We start from the raw sequence: 15,110 nt of genomic DNA, 5'->3' as shown, positions 1-15,110 counted from the left end.
TTTAGAGTGGTGTTCTGTTATACATTCTGATTATCAGTCCTTAATACTTTGCAACAATATTTTTTGCCATTAGTCATCTTATTGTGTTTCAAGTTGTGAAAAATGGGGCAGACAACTTTATGGCTGGGCAGGCAACCTTTGAGAGTTGTCTGCCCTGGTGTCCGCTAACCTTTTGTCATGAGTTTAAGACACTGGTTATACAATAATAAAAATATACAATTATAAAAATGACACTAAAAGTGATAAAATGTATAAATGAAGTGTAAACAGTTTGGTATATAATAGTATTCAATATATAATGTTGCTTAAAAACAACAGATTGACATCGTATGCTATCCTGTCGTATAAACCTCGCGTCGGCCATTTTGAATGGATTTCGACCTACAATTGACTTATTAAAGACCTAAGTAACCAACTAACTGACAAATGAACTAACTAGTGAAATAGCTAGCTGACTAAGATAAGGAAATAACTAACTAACCAACCAGTAAATTGAGTATGTGATTAACTATAGCTGGCTAGCTAACTAACTAAGGAACTAACTAGTTAAATGGTGAGGTAGTTAGCTAGCTAACAAGATAACTAGCTAACAAACTAAACAGTAAAATGGGTAACTGATTAACTACAGCTATCTCGCTACCTAACTAAGGAACTAACTAGTTAAATGGCGAGCTAGTTAGCTAGCTAACAAGATAATTGGCTAACTAACTAACTGGTAAAACTGAGGAACTGATTAACTACAGCTAGCTAGCTAACCAAACAAGGGACTAACTAGTTAAATGACAAGATCGTGAGCTAGCTAACTAGATAACTAACTAGATAACTAACTAGCTAACTAACCAGTAAACTGAGTAACTGATTGATGGTAGCTAGCTAGCTAACACTTTAAGGAACTAACTTTGTAAATAGCGAGTTAGTTAGCTAGGTAGCTTACTAGGGAACTAACTACTTAAATATTGAGATAATTAGAAAGCTAAGAAACTAAGGAACGAACTAGTTAAATAGCAGGATAGTTATCAAGCTAACGAGATAACTAACGAGCTAACTAACTGACGAGTAAACTGAGTAACTGATTCGCCTGTGTAAGCTCTCAGTCGTACAGGAGTGGTCCATCGATGAAAAGGTTTCTTCAGCCGTCACCTGTACTTCTTTGAAGGTGTTGGACATTTCGCTTCTGATCCAAGATGCTTCTTCAGCGAACTAAAGTCTTACTGGTTGTATCGGCCCTATATATAAATCCTTACTGTCCAGACATGGCGTGCCGGACACTGCTATGATAGGTCCCTGCTCTCAGGTTGGGGGAGTAAAGGACTACTATACTACTGTATACACAGCTGAAGAAACCTTTTCATCGATGAGTAACTGATTAACTATAGCTAGCTAGTGAGCTAACGAAGGAACTACCTCGTTAAATACTGAAATAGTTAACGGAACCTGGTCGTAACTCGGATGTTATCTGTATACCTGAGGCAACGACATAGCGTGCAGAGTAGAGTACTGTTTCTTAGAATTTCCTGTTTTTGTGTGAAACCAAAAAAAAAGCTAAGACTGAATTTCATCAAAGTCTGCATTTTGACTCTTGCAGTAACCCATTTCCAGGGCTACATAGTCCCCATGATCACTTTAGATGGTTGGAATGACTTTGCACATGACGTTTCCTCTTCAGGCATTTAGCCATGAAGTATTGATTAGGATAATGCATCCATATTCTGCATGAAAAATGTACCAAAGTACAATGCCGTCCGCCAGCGCTTTGAAGAGAGCTCCGGTCTCTGGGTTGATGGGCAGTACGTGTTTGCAGTCTGGGTCCTTCTCCAAAGTCGAGTTGATGTAGTTTGCAAAGGCGTAGCGCTCCTGTTCTGAAAGACACACTTCATTTGTTAACCTCAACTGTTGAAGTGTCAATGCTGGCTGGCATTCTTGTATATTTGAGTAAAGTGTGTTGTTGTTTTTTTGGGACACAAGTACAAAGTTTGGAGCAGGACGCTGAAATTTGAAAATAAATATGTTTTGTGGTTAACATCATGAGGCTTTTCAATGAGATAAAACTAAACATGGCATCTTAGTGACTGTTCGTAAAAAGCTTGATAAGGCTGCAAAACCACAGACTCTGTTATTTTAAAACCTCGTATCGCCGAGAAAGCACGGCAACTTCACTCGGATATCAAGAGGCAACTACATCAATGACCATCACAAAGGTCAATAAAACGACTTTTTCTTTAATTACAATACAATAGCATATTTACTGTACATAAAATATGGTCTATTTTGTGTCGTTTTAAGGCTTATTTAGTAGAATTATGTTTTATGGGCACCTGGGAACGGATTATTCTCATTGTAATTGTTTCCTATGGGAAATTAATTTTTGGAATACACACTTTTCGCCCAACACACTCTGTCTGGGAACCAATTAAATTCGCAAGTCAAGGTATCACTGTATCTGGAGAAAACACACAGAGGCACTGGGAGAACATAAAAACTCCATACAGGAAGGCCATTCGCTAACAAGTCGGCAACCATATTGCCCCCTGGTGATCGGCAAGGAAAGTTTTTCATTTTTGACAGATCAAGTTCTTACCAGAGATTGAATGTTGAGTTCCTTCACATGAGATTTGGCTGGTTCCCCCGATGGCAACAATCCCTTCCTTCTTGTTGAGAGCCTTTCTGAATCCTTTGGCGATACGGTCGTCCTTCATATCGTTAAAAATCTGAACAAATCCACAAAAACACAATTTTTCGAAACTCTTTAATAATAATAATAATAATATATTATTATATATCTATCCAGACAGCTATATAGCTATTAGATAGCTAGCCAGGCAGCTAGATAGCAAATAAGATACATTTGTTCATTTATGCTGTTTCCTTTCTAACTTTCAACTGTAATCAAGGTAGATAGAGAGCTATATAGCTATTAGATAGCTAGCCAGATCGCTATATTGTTATTAGATAGCTAGCCATGCAGCTAGATAGCAAATGGTTGCATTTGTTCATTTTTGCTGTCTCCTTTCCGACTTTCAACGGGAAACATTGTGCAGCAATGTTCGTTCCCAATGGAATATTTGGAAGGCAGCTTTTCCATATATCGTAATATGATTGTCAAGAGTGTTGTATGGTTTTAGTTGGGTGTCTAATTTCCTCATTGACTTAGTGAGTTGGTTGGTTAAGTAGTCAGTTGGTTAATTTGTCAGGTAATTTGTTAGTCACTATGTTACTTAATTGTTTAGTTCGTTAGCTAGCTATAATCAATCAGTTACTTAGTAAGCTCATTAGCTAGATAACTATTTCGTCATTTAACGAGTTAGTTCCTTAGTTAGTTAGCTAACCAGCTAGAGTTAATCACTCAGTTTACTAGTTAGTTAGCTAGTTCGTTAGCTCTTTAGCTAGATAACTATCTCGCTATCTAACTAGTTAGTTCCTTAGTTAGTTAGCTAGCTATAGTTAATCAGATACTCCGTTTATTAGTTAGCTAGTATTTATTTAAGGAACTATTTGCCAAGTTAGTTCCTTAATTAGCTAGCTAGCTAAGGAACTATTTACCTAGTTATTTCCTTAGTTAGCTAGCTCGCTAGCTATTGTCAATCAGTTACTCAGTTTACTGGTTAGTTAGTTAGTTAACTAGCTTGCCATTTAACTGGTTAGTTCCTTAGTTAGCTAGCTTGTTGTAGTTAATGTTACTTTGTTTACTGGTTGGTTGGTTAGTTAGTTATCTTGTAAGATCGCTAACTATCTTGCCATCTAACTAGTTACTTCCTTAATGAGTTAGCTAGCTATAATTAATCACTTTCTCGGTTTAGTGGTTTGTTATTTAGCTAGTTAGGTATCTAGTTAGATAGCTTACTAGCTTGCCATTTAAGAGTTAGTTCCTTAGCTAGCTAGTTAGCTAGCTCACTGTAAATCAGTTACTTGGGTTGCTGGTTAGTTAGCTAGTTATCTCATTAGCTAGCTAACTATCTCGCTATATAACCAGCTAATTGCTTAGTTAGTTACTTATCTAACTAACACAATATTTACCTAGTTAGTTCTTAGTTAGCTAGCTAGCTAGCTATCATCACTCATTCACTGGTTAATTAGTTAGCTAGTTAGTTATCTCGTTATCTAGCTTACTATCTAGCTATTTAACTAGTAAGTTGGTTACTCTGTTTACTGGTTGGTTGGTTAGATAGTTAGTTATCTCGCAAGCTAGCTATCTTGCCATCTAACTAGTTAGTTAGCTAGTTATAGTCTATAGTATAGTTAGTTAGTTCGTTATCTTATTAGTCAGCTAGCTATTTCACTAGTTAGTTAGTTAGTTAGTTAGTTAGTTAGTTAGTTAGTTAGTTAGTTAGTTAGTTAGTTCTTAAGTGTTACCTACAGCGGCGAACTCTTCCAGGCTGATGTGGCTGTCTTTGTCTCTGTCAAGTTTCTGGACGATCTCGCGGATCTGGTAACCAGGTAAAGGACAATTGACCTCACGGAAGAGATCACCAAGCTCCTTGACGCAGATGTACCCGTTGCCGTCCACGTCTAGCAACAATGGATAAAGACGTCAGTGGGAAGAGAAACCAGGAGGGAAATGCATTCAAATACTTTGGTTCCTGGCTTTCTGATCGTCATTTTGTGTTTATTTTAATGTGTTTTTTTTATGTATGGAGTTTTGATGACTTGAGATAAAATAACCTTGTGTTGAGGCTTTGCCAGTGAGATGGCATTCTCTTCCTGAACCAGAACAACAATTGTTGTATTTACTTCGCACTGGCATATTGTATCAAAATCTGCTGTTGAGTAGCTTTTTATACATATTTATGCCTGTGGCTATCCTCTGCACTAATATCATGCGTTTTACAAATCTGGTCTGTAAGAATGTGGAACTGTCGCGGCTTGGATTTATGTGGGACAGGAGACATGAGACAATCTCTTTTCGTCAATGGATGCTACAGCTGTGTGTTTGCTTTCAACATTTAGCTTGTAGTCGACGTGCACATTCCCTCATGATGTCCCGGATCCACTGCTGAAAAGGACACTTTGATCCTCTCCTTTTTCATCTAGAACTGCTTCATGTCACAAAGAGGGTGCAGCAAGCGCTGAAGAATGAATGACTCTCTGTGTCTTTGTGTGGTCATATTATTTCTTATTTAGTTTTTTTTTTGTTTTGTTTTTTGTTTTTACTTCAAGATGGCGCCGCGAGAGTGGCTGACTTTCCAGCTGCTCCTGTATTTTATTTTCTACTTCTTTCTTTCCTTTCATAACTTTGCTGCTGTGAAATGTAAATTTCTCCACTGTGAGACGAATAAAGGTACATCCAATCCAATCCAACGCAGGATTAACAAGATGAAAGGCATTTTTCGGAAAAACAAGAGATGGCATTCTCAGTTACCCAAAAGCTTTGTCTGGGAAACAGCAAATGGTAGAAAGATGCAATGTCTGGCACGAAATGAACACTGCACATTTTCCCAAATGCATCACGGTGAAAAGATGAGGCTTTTCTTCACCAGAGAAAACATTTTTACGATTTTAAATTCAATTCAGATTTGGAAACTGCTGTTCACAAATGGCATCTTCTAATCTGACTGAGCTTGCCTCAAACTATTTTGCAGCATCTCCAATAGATCTACCTGCTCCTGATATATCATTTAAAGGACAACCGACGTCTCCGGACAAGTTGTGTCCATAATTTGTAAAATGGCTTCAAATGACTTCTACTGGGCGTATTTTAATAAGATTCCACCGCATATAGCTATATTTTATGTTTTAAGACTCGCGCTGAACATTCAGGAAGTCTTGTTTTTGATTTGGTGAGTCCTCACGTGACGTCAGAAAAGGACCGCCTCCTGACGTAAAAAAAGACGCATTGTAGCGTTTTTCCATCACGTCAATGTATTTTGCTGTACTGTTTTTTGGAAAAACCATGTGTTACATCCAAAAGCCGCCAGCAGAGGGAGTCCAAGCTCCATGGAACGAATCTATCAGCCTGTGGAAACGGGCTGATTCATTCCTCACAGCTCGGTGGCCATTTTTTGCCTCTTTTTGGGTGAGACATAACCTCCGCCCGTTTGCCTCAAAATGACACGGAATAAATTCTTTAATCGATTGCAAACATCTATGCTTTCCTCTTCAGAACTATTTGAATCATATTCATAACTGGATGTGTAACAAGAAAGCATATTATCCGAATCTGAAGCCATTGTTTTTATTCTCCAGCAATGCAAGACGTCTTGGCGTGACGTCACGAACTGGGGGCGGGACTTTCTGAAAATGACCAATTCGCAGCTCAATTTTTTGCAGATTTTGGACACTTTAAGTCATTTTTATTGGTGTTTTGCATTTGAATAAAAATATCATACTGCGTGTTTTGGGTATTTTAGATGCTGTTTTTAACGTTTTTCTGATGTCAGTTAAAAAAACGTGACGTTGGTTGCCCTTTAAGACTTGTACAGTACGTGTTGCGTCCATAGCTTCTTCTTTTCCTTTCGGCTTTTCCCTTCAAGGGGTCGCCACAGTAAATCAGTCTCCTCCATCTTTCGAGGTTTGATGCGCATGTTTGTTTGATGCGCATCTTTTATGTCAGATGCCCTTCCTGACACAGCCCTCTGTATTTATCCGTGCTTGGGACCGGCACAAGAACACTAATGTCCCCTTGTGGCTACAGAATAAGCAACTCGCTCAGTAAAAGGCTCCTAAACACAAAATGGTCAGAGGAAAGGAAAGAAACAAGTAGAATTTTGGATGGTCACTTGGCATTTTAGGCACAATGTATGCTGAAAAGGACGCTTTGATCCTCTCCTCTTTCATCTAGAACTGCTTCATGTCACAAAGAGGGTGCAGCAAGTGCTGAAGAATGAATGACTCTATGTGTCTTCGTGTGGTCATGTTATTTGTTATTTAGTTTTTTTTTTGTTTGTTTGTTTTTACTTCATGGCTGCCTTTCCAGCTGCTCCTGTATTTTATTTTCTACTTCTTTCTTTCCTTTCATAACTTCATAATTCATAACTTCATAACTTCATAACTTCATTTTCATAATGAATGTAGCCACAAGGGGACACCAGCCAGTGTCTTATTGTGCCGGTCCCAAGCCCAGATAAATACAGAGGGTTGTGTCAGGAAGGGCATCCGATATAAAAAAAATTGCCAAAACAAATATGCGAATCAAACCTATGAATCCCATACCGGATCGGTCGAGGCCCGGGGTAACAACGGCCGCCATTGGTACTGTTGACCTTCAGGGTGCCAGTGGAAAATGGACTACTGTTGGTCGAAGAAGGAGAGGAGGGAGGTGTGCCCGGAGGAAAAGAGAGAAATGGAACGCCAAGAGTATAGAACTAAGAGGAGGAACTTGAATGTAGGAACAATGACAGATAAAGGTAGAGAGCTGGTTGACATGATGCAGAGAAGGAAGGTAGACATACTGTGTGTGCAGGAGACCAGGTGGAAAGGGAACAAGGCTAGAAGCTTAGGGTCAGGGTTTAAGTTGTTCTATCATGGTGAAGACAGAAAGAGAAATGGAGTTGGGGTTATCTTAAAAGAGGAGTTTGTTAGGAATGTCTTAGAAGTAAAAAGAGTATCAGATAGATTGATGAGTCTGAAGCTAGAAATTGAAGGTGTGATGTTGTTTGTGGGTATGCCCCACAAGTAGGATGTGAGCTGGCGGAGAAGGAGAAATTTTGGTTGGACTTTGATGAAGTAATACAGAACATCCCGAGAAGTGAGAGGGTTGTAATTGGTGGAGACTTCAATGGACATGTTGGCGCAGGAAACAAAGATGATGAGGAGGTGATGGACAGGTTTGGACTCCAGATGAGGAACTCTGAAGAACAGATGGTGGTTGACTTTGCTAAGAGAATGGAAATGGCTATTGTGAATACTTTCTTTCAGAAGAGACAGGAACATAGGGTGACCTGAGTGGAGGCAGAAGTACACAGGTAGACTACATTTTGTGTCAACGGCGCCATCTAAGGGGGAATCAGTGACTGCAAAGTAGTGGTTGGTGAGAGTGTAGCCAGACAGCATAGGTTGGTGGTGTGTAGGATGACGCTGGCAGTGAGGAAGATGAAGAAACCGAAGTACAGCGAACATAATCAGAGACCCAGGTCGGAAAGTACTTGGTGTATCGAGTGGAAGAAAGGTAGATAAGGAGACTTGGTGGTGGAATGGGGAGGTGCAGGAGTGTATACAGAGAAAGAGGTTAGCAAAGAAGAAGTGGGACACTGAGACGACGGACGAGAGTAGACAGCAGTACAAGGAGATGCAGCGCACGGTTAAAGTAAAAGTGGCAAAGGCCAAACAAGACGCCTATGATGACTTGTATGCTCGGCTGGAGAGCAAGGAAGGTGAGACTGATCTTTACAGGCTGGCGAGACAGAGAGACAAAGATGGTAAGGACCTGCAGCAGGTTCGGGTGATTAAGGATAGAGATGGCAATGTATTAACAGGTGCCAGTAGTGTGATGGCAAGATGGAAACAGTACTTTGAAGAATGGATGAATGAGGAAAATGAGAAGGAACAAAGAGAAAAAGACCTGACTGTTGTGGACCAAGATGTAGCAAACATTAGCAAGGATGAAGTGAGGAGGGTGCTGAAGAGGATGAAGGGGGGAAAGGCACTTGGGCCTGATGATTTACCAATCGAGGTATGGAAGTCTCTTGGAGAGGTGGCGGTGGTGTTCTTGACTGGGTTATTCAACAAGATCTTAGATGGTGAACAGATGCCTGAAGAATGGAGACGAAGTGTATTCATGCTCATTTTTAAGAACAAAGGAGATGTGCAGAGTTGTACTAATTACAGAGGAATAAAGTTGATGAGCCATACAATGAAACTGGGAAAAAGTAGTTGAAGCTAGACTAAGAGCAGAAGTGAACATTTGTGAGCAGCAGTATGGCTTCATGCCAAAAAAAGAGTACGACAGATGCAGTGTTTGCTTTAAGAATGCTGATAGAGAAGTACAGAGAAGGTCAGAAGGAATTGCATTGTGTCTTTCTAGATCTGGAGAAAGCGTATGACAGGGTGCCCAGTGAAGAGCTGTGGCATTGCATGAGGAAGTCTGGAGTGACGGAAAAGTATTTTAGAGCGGTACAAGACATGTATCATGACTGTAAGACAGTTGTGAGGTGTGCTGTCGGTATGACTGAGGAATTCAAGGTGGAAGTGGGACTCCACCAGGGGTCAGGTCTGAGCCCCTTCTTGTTTGCTATGGTGATGGACAGGCTGACAGACGATGTTAGACAAGAATCTCCTTGGACCATGATGTTTGCAGATGACATTGTGATCTGTAGCGAGAACAGGGAACAGGTGGTGGAGAAACTAGAGATGTGGAGATATGCCCTGGAAAGGAGAGGAATGAAGATCAGTCGCAGCAAGACGAAATATATGTGTGTGTATGAGAGGGATCCAAGTGCAAGAGTGATGCTACAGGGGGAAGAGATAAAGAAGGTGGAGGATTTTAACTACTTGGGGTCAACTGTCCAGAGCAATGGACAGTGTGGAAAAGAGGTGAAGAAGCGTATCCAGGCAGGCTGGAGCGGCTGGAGAAAAATGTTAGGTGTGATGTGCGATAGAAGGGTTTCAGCTAGGATGAAAGGAAAAGTGTATAAAACAGTGGTGAGACCAGCCATGATGTTTGGACTGGAGACAGTGCCACTGAGGAAAATACAGGAAGCAGAGCTGAAGATGTTGAGCTTTTCTTTGGGAGTGACCAGGTTGGATAGGATCAGGAATGAGTACATTAGAGGGACAACTTATATTAGAGACTTTGGAGAGAAAGTCAGAGAGGCCAGACTGAGATGGTTTGGACAGAGGAGGGACAGTGACTATATCGGGAGAAGAATGCTGAGCCTTAAACTGCCAGGCAGGAGACCGAGAGGAAGACCAAAGAGGAGGTTTATGGATGTGGTCAAAGAGGACATGAAGGTAGCTGGTGTGAGAGAAGAGGATGTACAAAACCGGGATAGTTGGAGGACATTGATTTGCTGTGGCGACCCCTGAGGGGCAAAGCCGAAAGGAAAAGAAGAAGAAGAAGACTTGGCATTTTAGGCACATAGAGCATTTTTCCTTTTTTAAAGTAACACTGTCTTTTAAAGGACAAATGACGCCTCCGGCCTCCGGACAAGTTGCGTCCATAATTTGTAAAATCACTTCAAATGACTTCTATTGAGCATATTTTACAAACATTCCACCGCATATAGCTATATTTTACGTTTTAAGACTCGCACTGAAGATTCAGGAAGTCTTGTTTGGAGACAATCCCCTACGTGACGTCACATTTGGACAGCCCCTGACCGAGAAAGCGACACACAATGCATTTTGCGGGACTTCGTTTTGGTCTGAAAACGTTGTTTTGATGGCGAAAATAGAAGGAAAACAGATCAATAACGCGATGGCGAATCGTTGTGTGTTGCACCTATTTGATATTTGCTGACACAAATTCCCAGCAGACAATTCAGCCCATTTCCAACGGACCTTGGGCGCCATCTTTTGCATTTTCTGGGACACTAAATTGCTGTCATTGATGGCTCGAATTGAAATGGAAGGACTCCTTTAATCAATTGCAAACATTTATGCTTTCCTCTTCAGAACTATTTGAATCATATTCTGGATGAGTAACATGAAAGCATCATACTTAAAACAGATTATTTTCTTACAGACAGTGTATTTTAGGTGTTCAATTACCTGACATGTTTTGGCGTATACTTCCGCCTTTGTCAAGGAAAGCATCTTCTCCAAATCTGAAGCCATTGTTTTGATTCTCGAGCAAGGCAAGGCGTCTTGGCGTGACGTCACAAACTGGAGGCGGGACTTTCTGAAAATCCCCAGTTTCGAGCTGATTTGTGGCATATTTTGGAGACTTTAAGTCATTTTTATTGTTTTGCATTTGACTAAAAATATCAGCCTCTGTGTTTTGGGTATTTTAGATTAACGATAAAACGTTTTTCTAGTATTGTCATGAGCGAGTTGACAGCTGGGCGGGGCCTCTGCTCCCGACGTCCGCCAGCTGCTGTCAATTCCCTCATCACTGACTGTTGGACATTTAAACCAGACGCTGGCACTCACCCAGCGTCGGAAGATACTACACCTCGCGCCTTGCCCGTGTAGTCAGTACGCGAGTTGCTTCGCCCGAGGAATTATCTAGCCACGATCGCGTCTGTTTATATGCACCGCGTCGTATGCTGTTTTCATCCTCGTGTGCCTCTTTATTTTGTTAGCTAGTGTGGTTGGGTGGATTGCCCCCGCTCACCCACTAGCTTCGCAGTTTTGTCACTTTTTGTTCTACAAGTCTTTTTTCCGGGTCCACGTTATCTCGGACCCGAGCTTTTTGTTAATAAATCATCTGCCAGCACCAACGCCTCGCTCACCTGCTTAGCGATCCACCCCTATCCCTAACGTTCCTACTCGTCAGCTGCCACTGTCGCCGTCGGAACGTGACAGATATAACAAAAAATGGTGTCGGTTGTCCTTTAAATTTTGTATTCTCCATAAAGTAGTTTTTAATTTTATTCAGATATTTACCTCACAAAAGCTGTGTCGGCATCAAGTATCGATAATATAAGATTGCCAATTTTAGGGCCACTATCGCTGGATCATTTCAATCTATGGTAACTTCTGGGCTGGCAAGCTCTACTGGACAGAAAGAGTTGATAATTCACTTCCATTTTGGTTATTTCAGTATCTGAAATCTGTTGTATTTTAAAATATAGTTCCTCTATAATCTCTGACATGACATTGTGAGCCAAAAAAGATTGGGGACTGCTGTCCGACATGGCCACATTGTAACTGGCATCCTTGATGTTGTACAGGCATTCGATATGGAATGTCATAACATACAATAGAATAGAAGAGGTTGGAAATTGGGATTAAATGCAACAGTCCTAAAATGTTTAAGGTCATTCATGAAAGAAATGACTTCATTTGTGACTATTGGAAGCTTTGAATCTAATGAAATGGTCATGTAATATGGAGTCCCTCAAGGCTCATTTCATGGACACTTTTTATTCAGGATGAATATTTTGTCTCTGGTGTCTTTGGACAGCTCTTTGGTCTACGCCATGTTACAAGTTAAATTCTTACTGATTGTATGGGGTGGGCAGGTGTATTTATGCAGCTAACGACCTCAAACAGGTGCATCTGATCCGGGATGATACTGTCATGATCTGGTTAGCGACCAACGGGTGGCGCTGTCGGCCCCACCTGCACAGGTGCTGGTCGTCCCGATCAGTGGCGGACTGCCACGTTCGGATTGGCGACCAACGAGTAGCGACGTCAGCCCTGCCTGCAGCCTCGCAGGTGTTGGTCGTTTTAATCAGTGACACTAAAAGAGACTCCCGGCACGACCATCCGGTGTCGGTTCATTGTTTGTTGCATGCTTGATGTGCATGTGTAATCTTGGTTTTCTTTTGATACTTTGTATTTTTTTCTGTTCAGATGATTTTGATGTTTTACATTTTGTTCCTGCTGACTTTATTTTAATACAATTTGTCAAACAACCTCCTGTTCCCTCCTGCCTGCTTTTTGAGATCCGCACCCGCCATCACCACCCTGCAAAACGTGACAGATACATGGGGTGCAGGTGGACTTCTAATGGGCGGACTAAGAGGTCTTTCAAGGACAGAATTCGAGATGTTAGGGTTCAGGTACTTATTTGCAGCTGTATCACTTAAAGGACAACCTACACCATTTTTTTGTTTCCTAACTGACATCAGAAAAACGTTTGATAGCATCTACAATACCCAAAACACGCAGGTTTATATTTTTAATCAAATGAAAACCACCAATAAAAATGATTTCAAGTGTCCAAAAAAGACTTCAAAATGAAACTGGAAATGGGCAGTTTCAGAAGGTCCCGCCCCCAGTTCGTGACATCACGCCAAGACGTCTTGCCTTGCTTGAGAATAAAAACAATGGCTTCAGATTCGGAGAAGATGCTTTCTTGTTACTCATCCAGTTATGAATATGACTGAAATAGTTCTGAACAGGAAAGCATAAATGTTTGCAATCGATTCAAGAAGTCCTTCCGGGTCATTTTGAGGCGTCAGGACTGATGTGTAGCGTCCCAGATAATGCAGAAGATGGCGCCCAAGCGCAGTTCGAAATGGGCTAATTTGTCTGCTGGGAATTTGTGTCGGCGAATATCAAATAGTTGTCAACACACAACGATTCACCATCGCGTTATGCATGTGTTTTCCTTCTAATTTTGTCATTAACACGGATCAACACGAAGTTTTCAGATAAAAACAAAGTACCGCGAAATGCATTGTGTGTCGCTTTCTTGGTCACGGGCGTTCCTAACGTGACGTCATGTGGGGATCGTCATCAACTCGAAAACAAAACTTCCTGAATATTCAGCGCGAGTCTTAAAACGTAAAATATAGCTATATGCGGTGGAATCTTTGTAAAATACGCTTAGTAGAAGTCATTTGAAGTGATTTTACAAATTATGGACACAACTTTTCCGGGGGCGTCGGTTGTCCTTTAAATTGTTGGGGGTGGTCAATCCGGGTCGTGCATTGTGGTTCATGAATTTTTGTTTTTGGTTTATCTCTCTCAGACTAGTTTTGCTTTTTTGAATGTTGCTCAGCTAGCTAACCTAAAATTGACGACGTCTTCCGCCTTTGCCTTGTTCATTTGAATCCATGCAATTCCTACTCACCGACTTTCTGGAAGCCCTCTCTGATATCCTCCATTTCCTCAGCGCTTATCTGCTGTGACATCGTGACCTCTCTGGCAAAAAGATCATAGGAAAGGAATCAGTGGGTACATTTGGGTAGACTGGCAAAGAAAGCATGCGAGCAGGGTGTGTCTTGTGGTGGATCATGGGTGAAACCAATCGCAAATTGGGATGATTACCGTCATTTTGTTCTTACTTTCACCAGATGGCACTGCTTCAGGAGAAACACATTTTCGTTTTTTTCTCTCTATTTCATTTCGTGTGCGCGTATCTGTGTGTCTAAGTTCAACAATGTGTGTGTTGTTGTGCACACTGTGTGTGTGTGTGTGTGTGTGTGTGTGTGTGTGTGTGTGTGTGTGTGTGTGTGTGTGTGTGTGTGTGTGTGTGTGTGTGTGTGTGTGTGTGTGTGCGTGTGTGTGTGTGTGTGTGTGTGTGTGTGCCTGCGTGCGTGCGTGCCTAACAACTAAATGAAATAAAATGCCTTTTATCCTCCATATGCTAAAAACGTCATAAAGTCAAATTAGCACACGGACCACACTCACTCGGGTATTTCATGTGATCAAATTGTCTCTGTCATATAATGCATTAACTCCAATTTCATCGGATAGAGATAATACAGTAGACACATTTTCACGAACACATCACGCACGTAGACAATGACAAAACAGTTCATCGGTCTATGATTCAGTCTTGCATTGTACTGCACCTTACAATACAAAATTGAACGCTTTGTTTATTTTACACGGTACGGGTGTGTAAAATCCCAAATAAAAATTATTCGGGTCGTGAAAAAAGAGAAACATCTAACTCTTTAGATGAAGTGAATACATAACTAACAATGTATAATTAAAATAGCACTTTGATTTTGTATCACCGCGGGCTGAAGTGGCAAATAAAAAGCTGCGACGCGTCAATCACAGGCATGCATGGAAGGAAAAGAAAAAGCTTCAGCCCTTACCTGAAGTCCGTCCACCAAGTGATTAAGTCCAATGGAAATTCAAGTCCTCGTTGTGTCTGAGACGGGAAGGTCCCGGATTTGCTTTTCTTCAGACACCGCCCGCCCGGCGAGAACTAAAGCTCCGCCCATCCGAGACACTCTTTACCAAAATCCAACCGCGCCCTCCCCACCTTATTTCTCTCATCAGCAGCACCCTGACTGGGAACTTGCAAGGAATGCTTCGGTCGGACGTCGCCGGGTTTTGAAGCAAGGGTTCCTTCAAATAAATACATAAATACTTAAGCAAACAAACTAATAAATACAAAAATAAATGCATAAATACACAAATAAATACATACATAAGTAAGTAAGTAATTAAGTAAGTAAGTAAGTAAGTAAGTAAGTAAGTTAGTAAATAAATAAGTAAGTAAGTAAACAAGTAAATAAAAATGACTGTAGTTTTTCAGAAACTCTTGCAATGTAAGGTACTGCTACTCCTCTCCTTTTAGTATCTTCTGATTTTTTGTTTCATTCCCTATC

The 15,110-nt window shown here is 41.0% G+C and overlaps 1 protein-coding gene across 1 annotated transcript in view; it reads right to left on the bottom strand.

Moving 5' to 3' along the window:
• LOC148902492 (plastin-3-like) overlaps nt 1–14,671 on the bottom strand; it is a 33,305-nt gene extending 18,634 nt beyond the window's left edge. The window contains exons 1-5 of the mRNA XM_088991087.1: nt 14,592–14,671; nt 13,616–13,686; nt 4,355–4,506; nt 2,579–2,708; nt 1,727–1,859 (exon numbers count right to left, since the gene is read on the bottom strand). Coding sequence (XP_088847213.1) covers nt 1,727–1,859; nt 2,579–2,708; nt 4,355–4,506; nt 13,616–13,676 — 476 coding nt within the window. The 5' untranslated portion in view covers nt 13,677–13,686; nt 14,592–14,671. The remainder of the gene's footprint in view (nt 1–1,726; nt 1,860–2,578; nt 2,709–4,354; nt 4,507–13,615; nt 13,687–14,591) is intronic.
• Nucleotides 14,672–15,110: the final 439 nt, after the last annotated feature.

Source organism: Hippocampus bargibanti, linkage group LG02, assembly GCF_051943395.1.
Source record: "Hippocampus bargibanti isolate YZ-2025 linkage group LG02, ASM5194339v1, whole genome shotgun sequence".
Taxonomy (NCBI): domain Eukaryota; kingdom Metazoa; phylum Chordata; class Actinopteri; order Syngnathiformes; family Syngnathidae; genus Hippocampus; species Hippocampus bargibanti.
The sequence above is the reverse complement of the archived record's forward strand: the minus strand, read 5'-3'. Positions and strand labels throughout refer to the sequence as shown.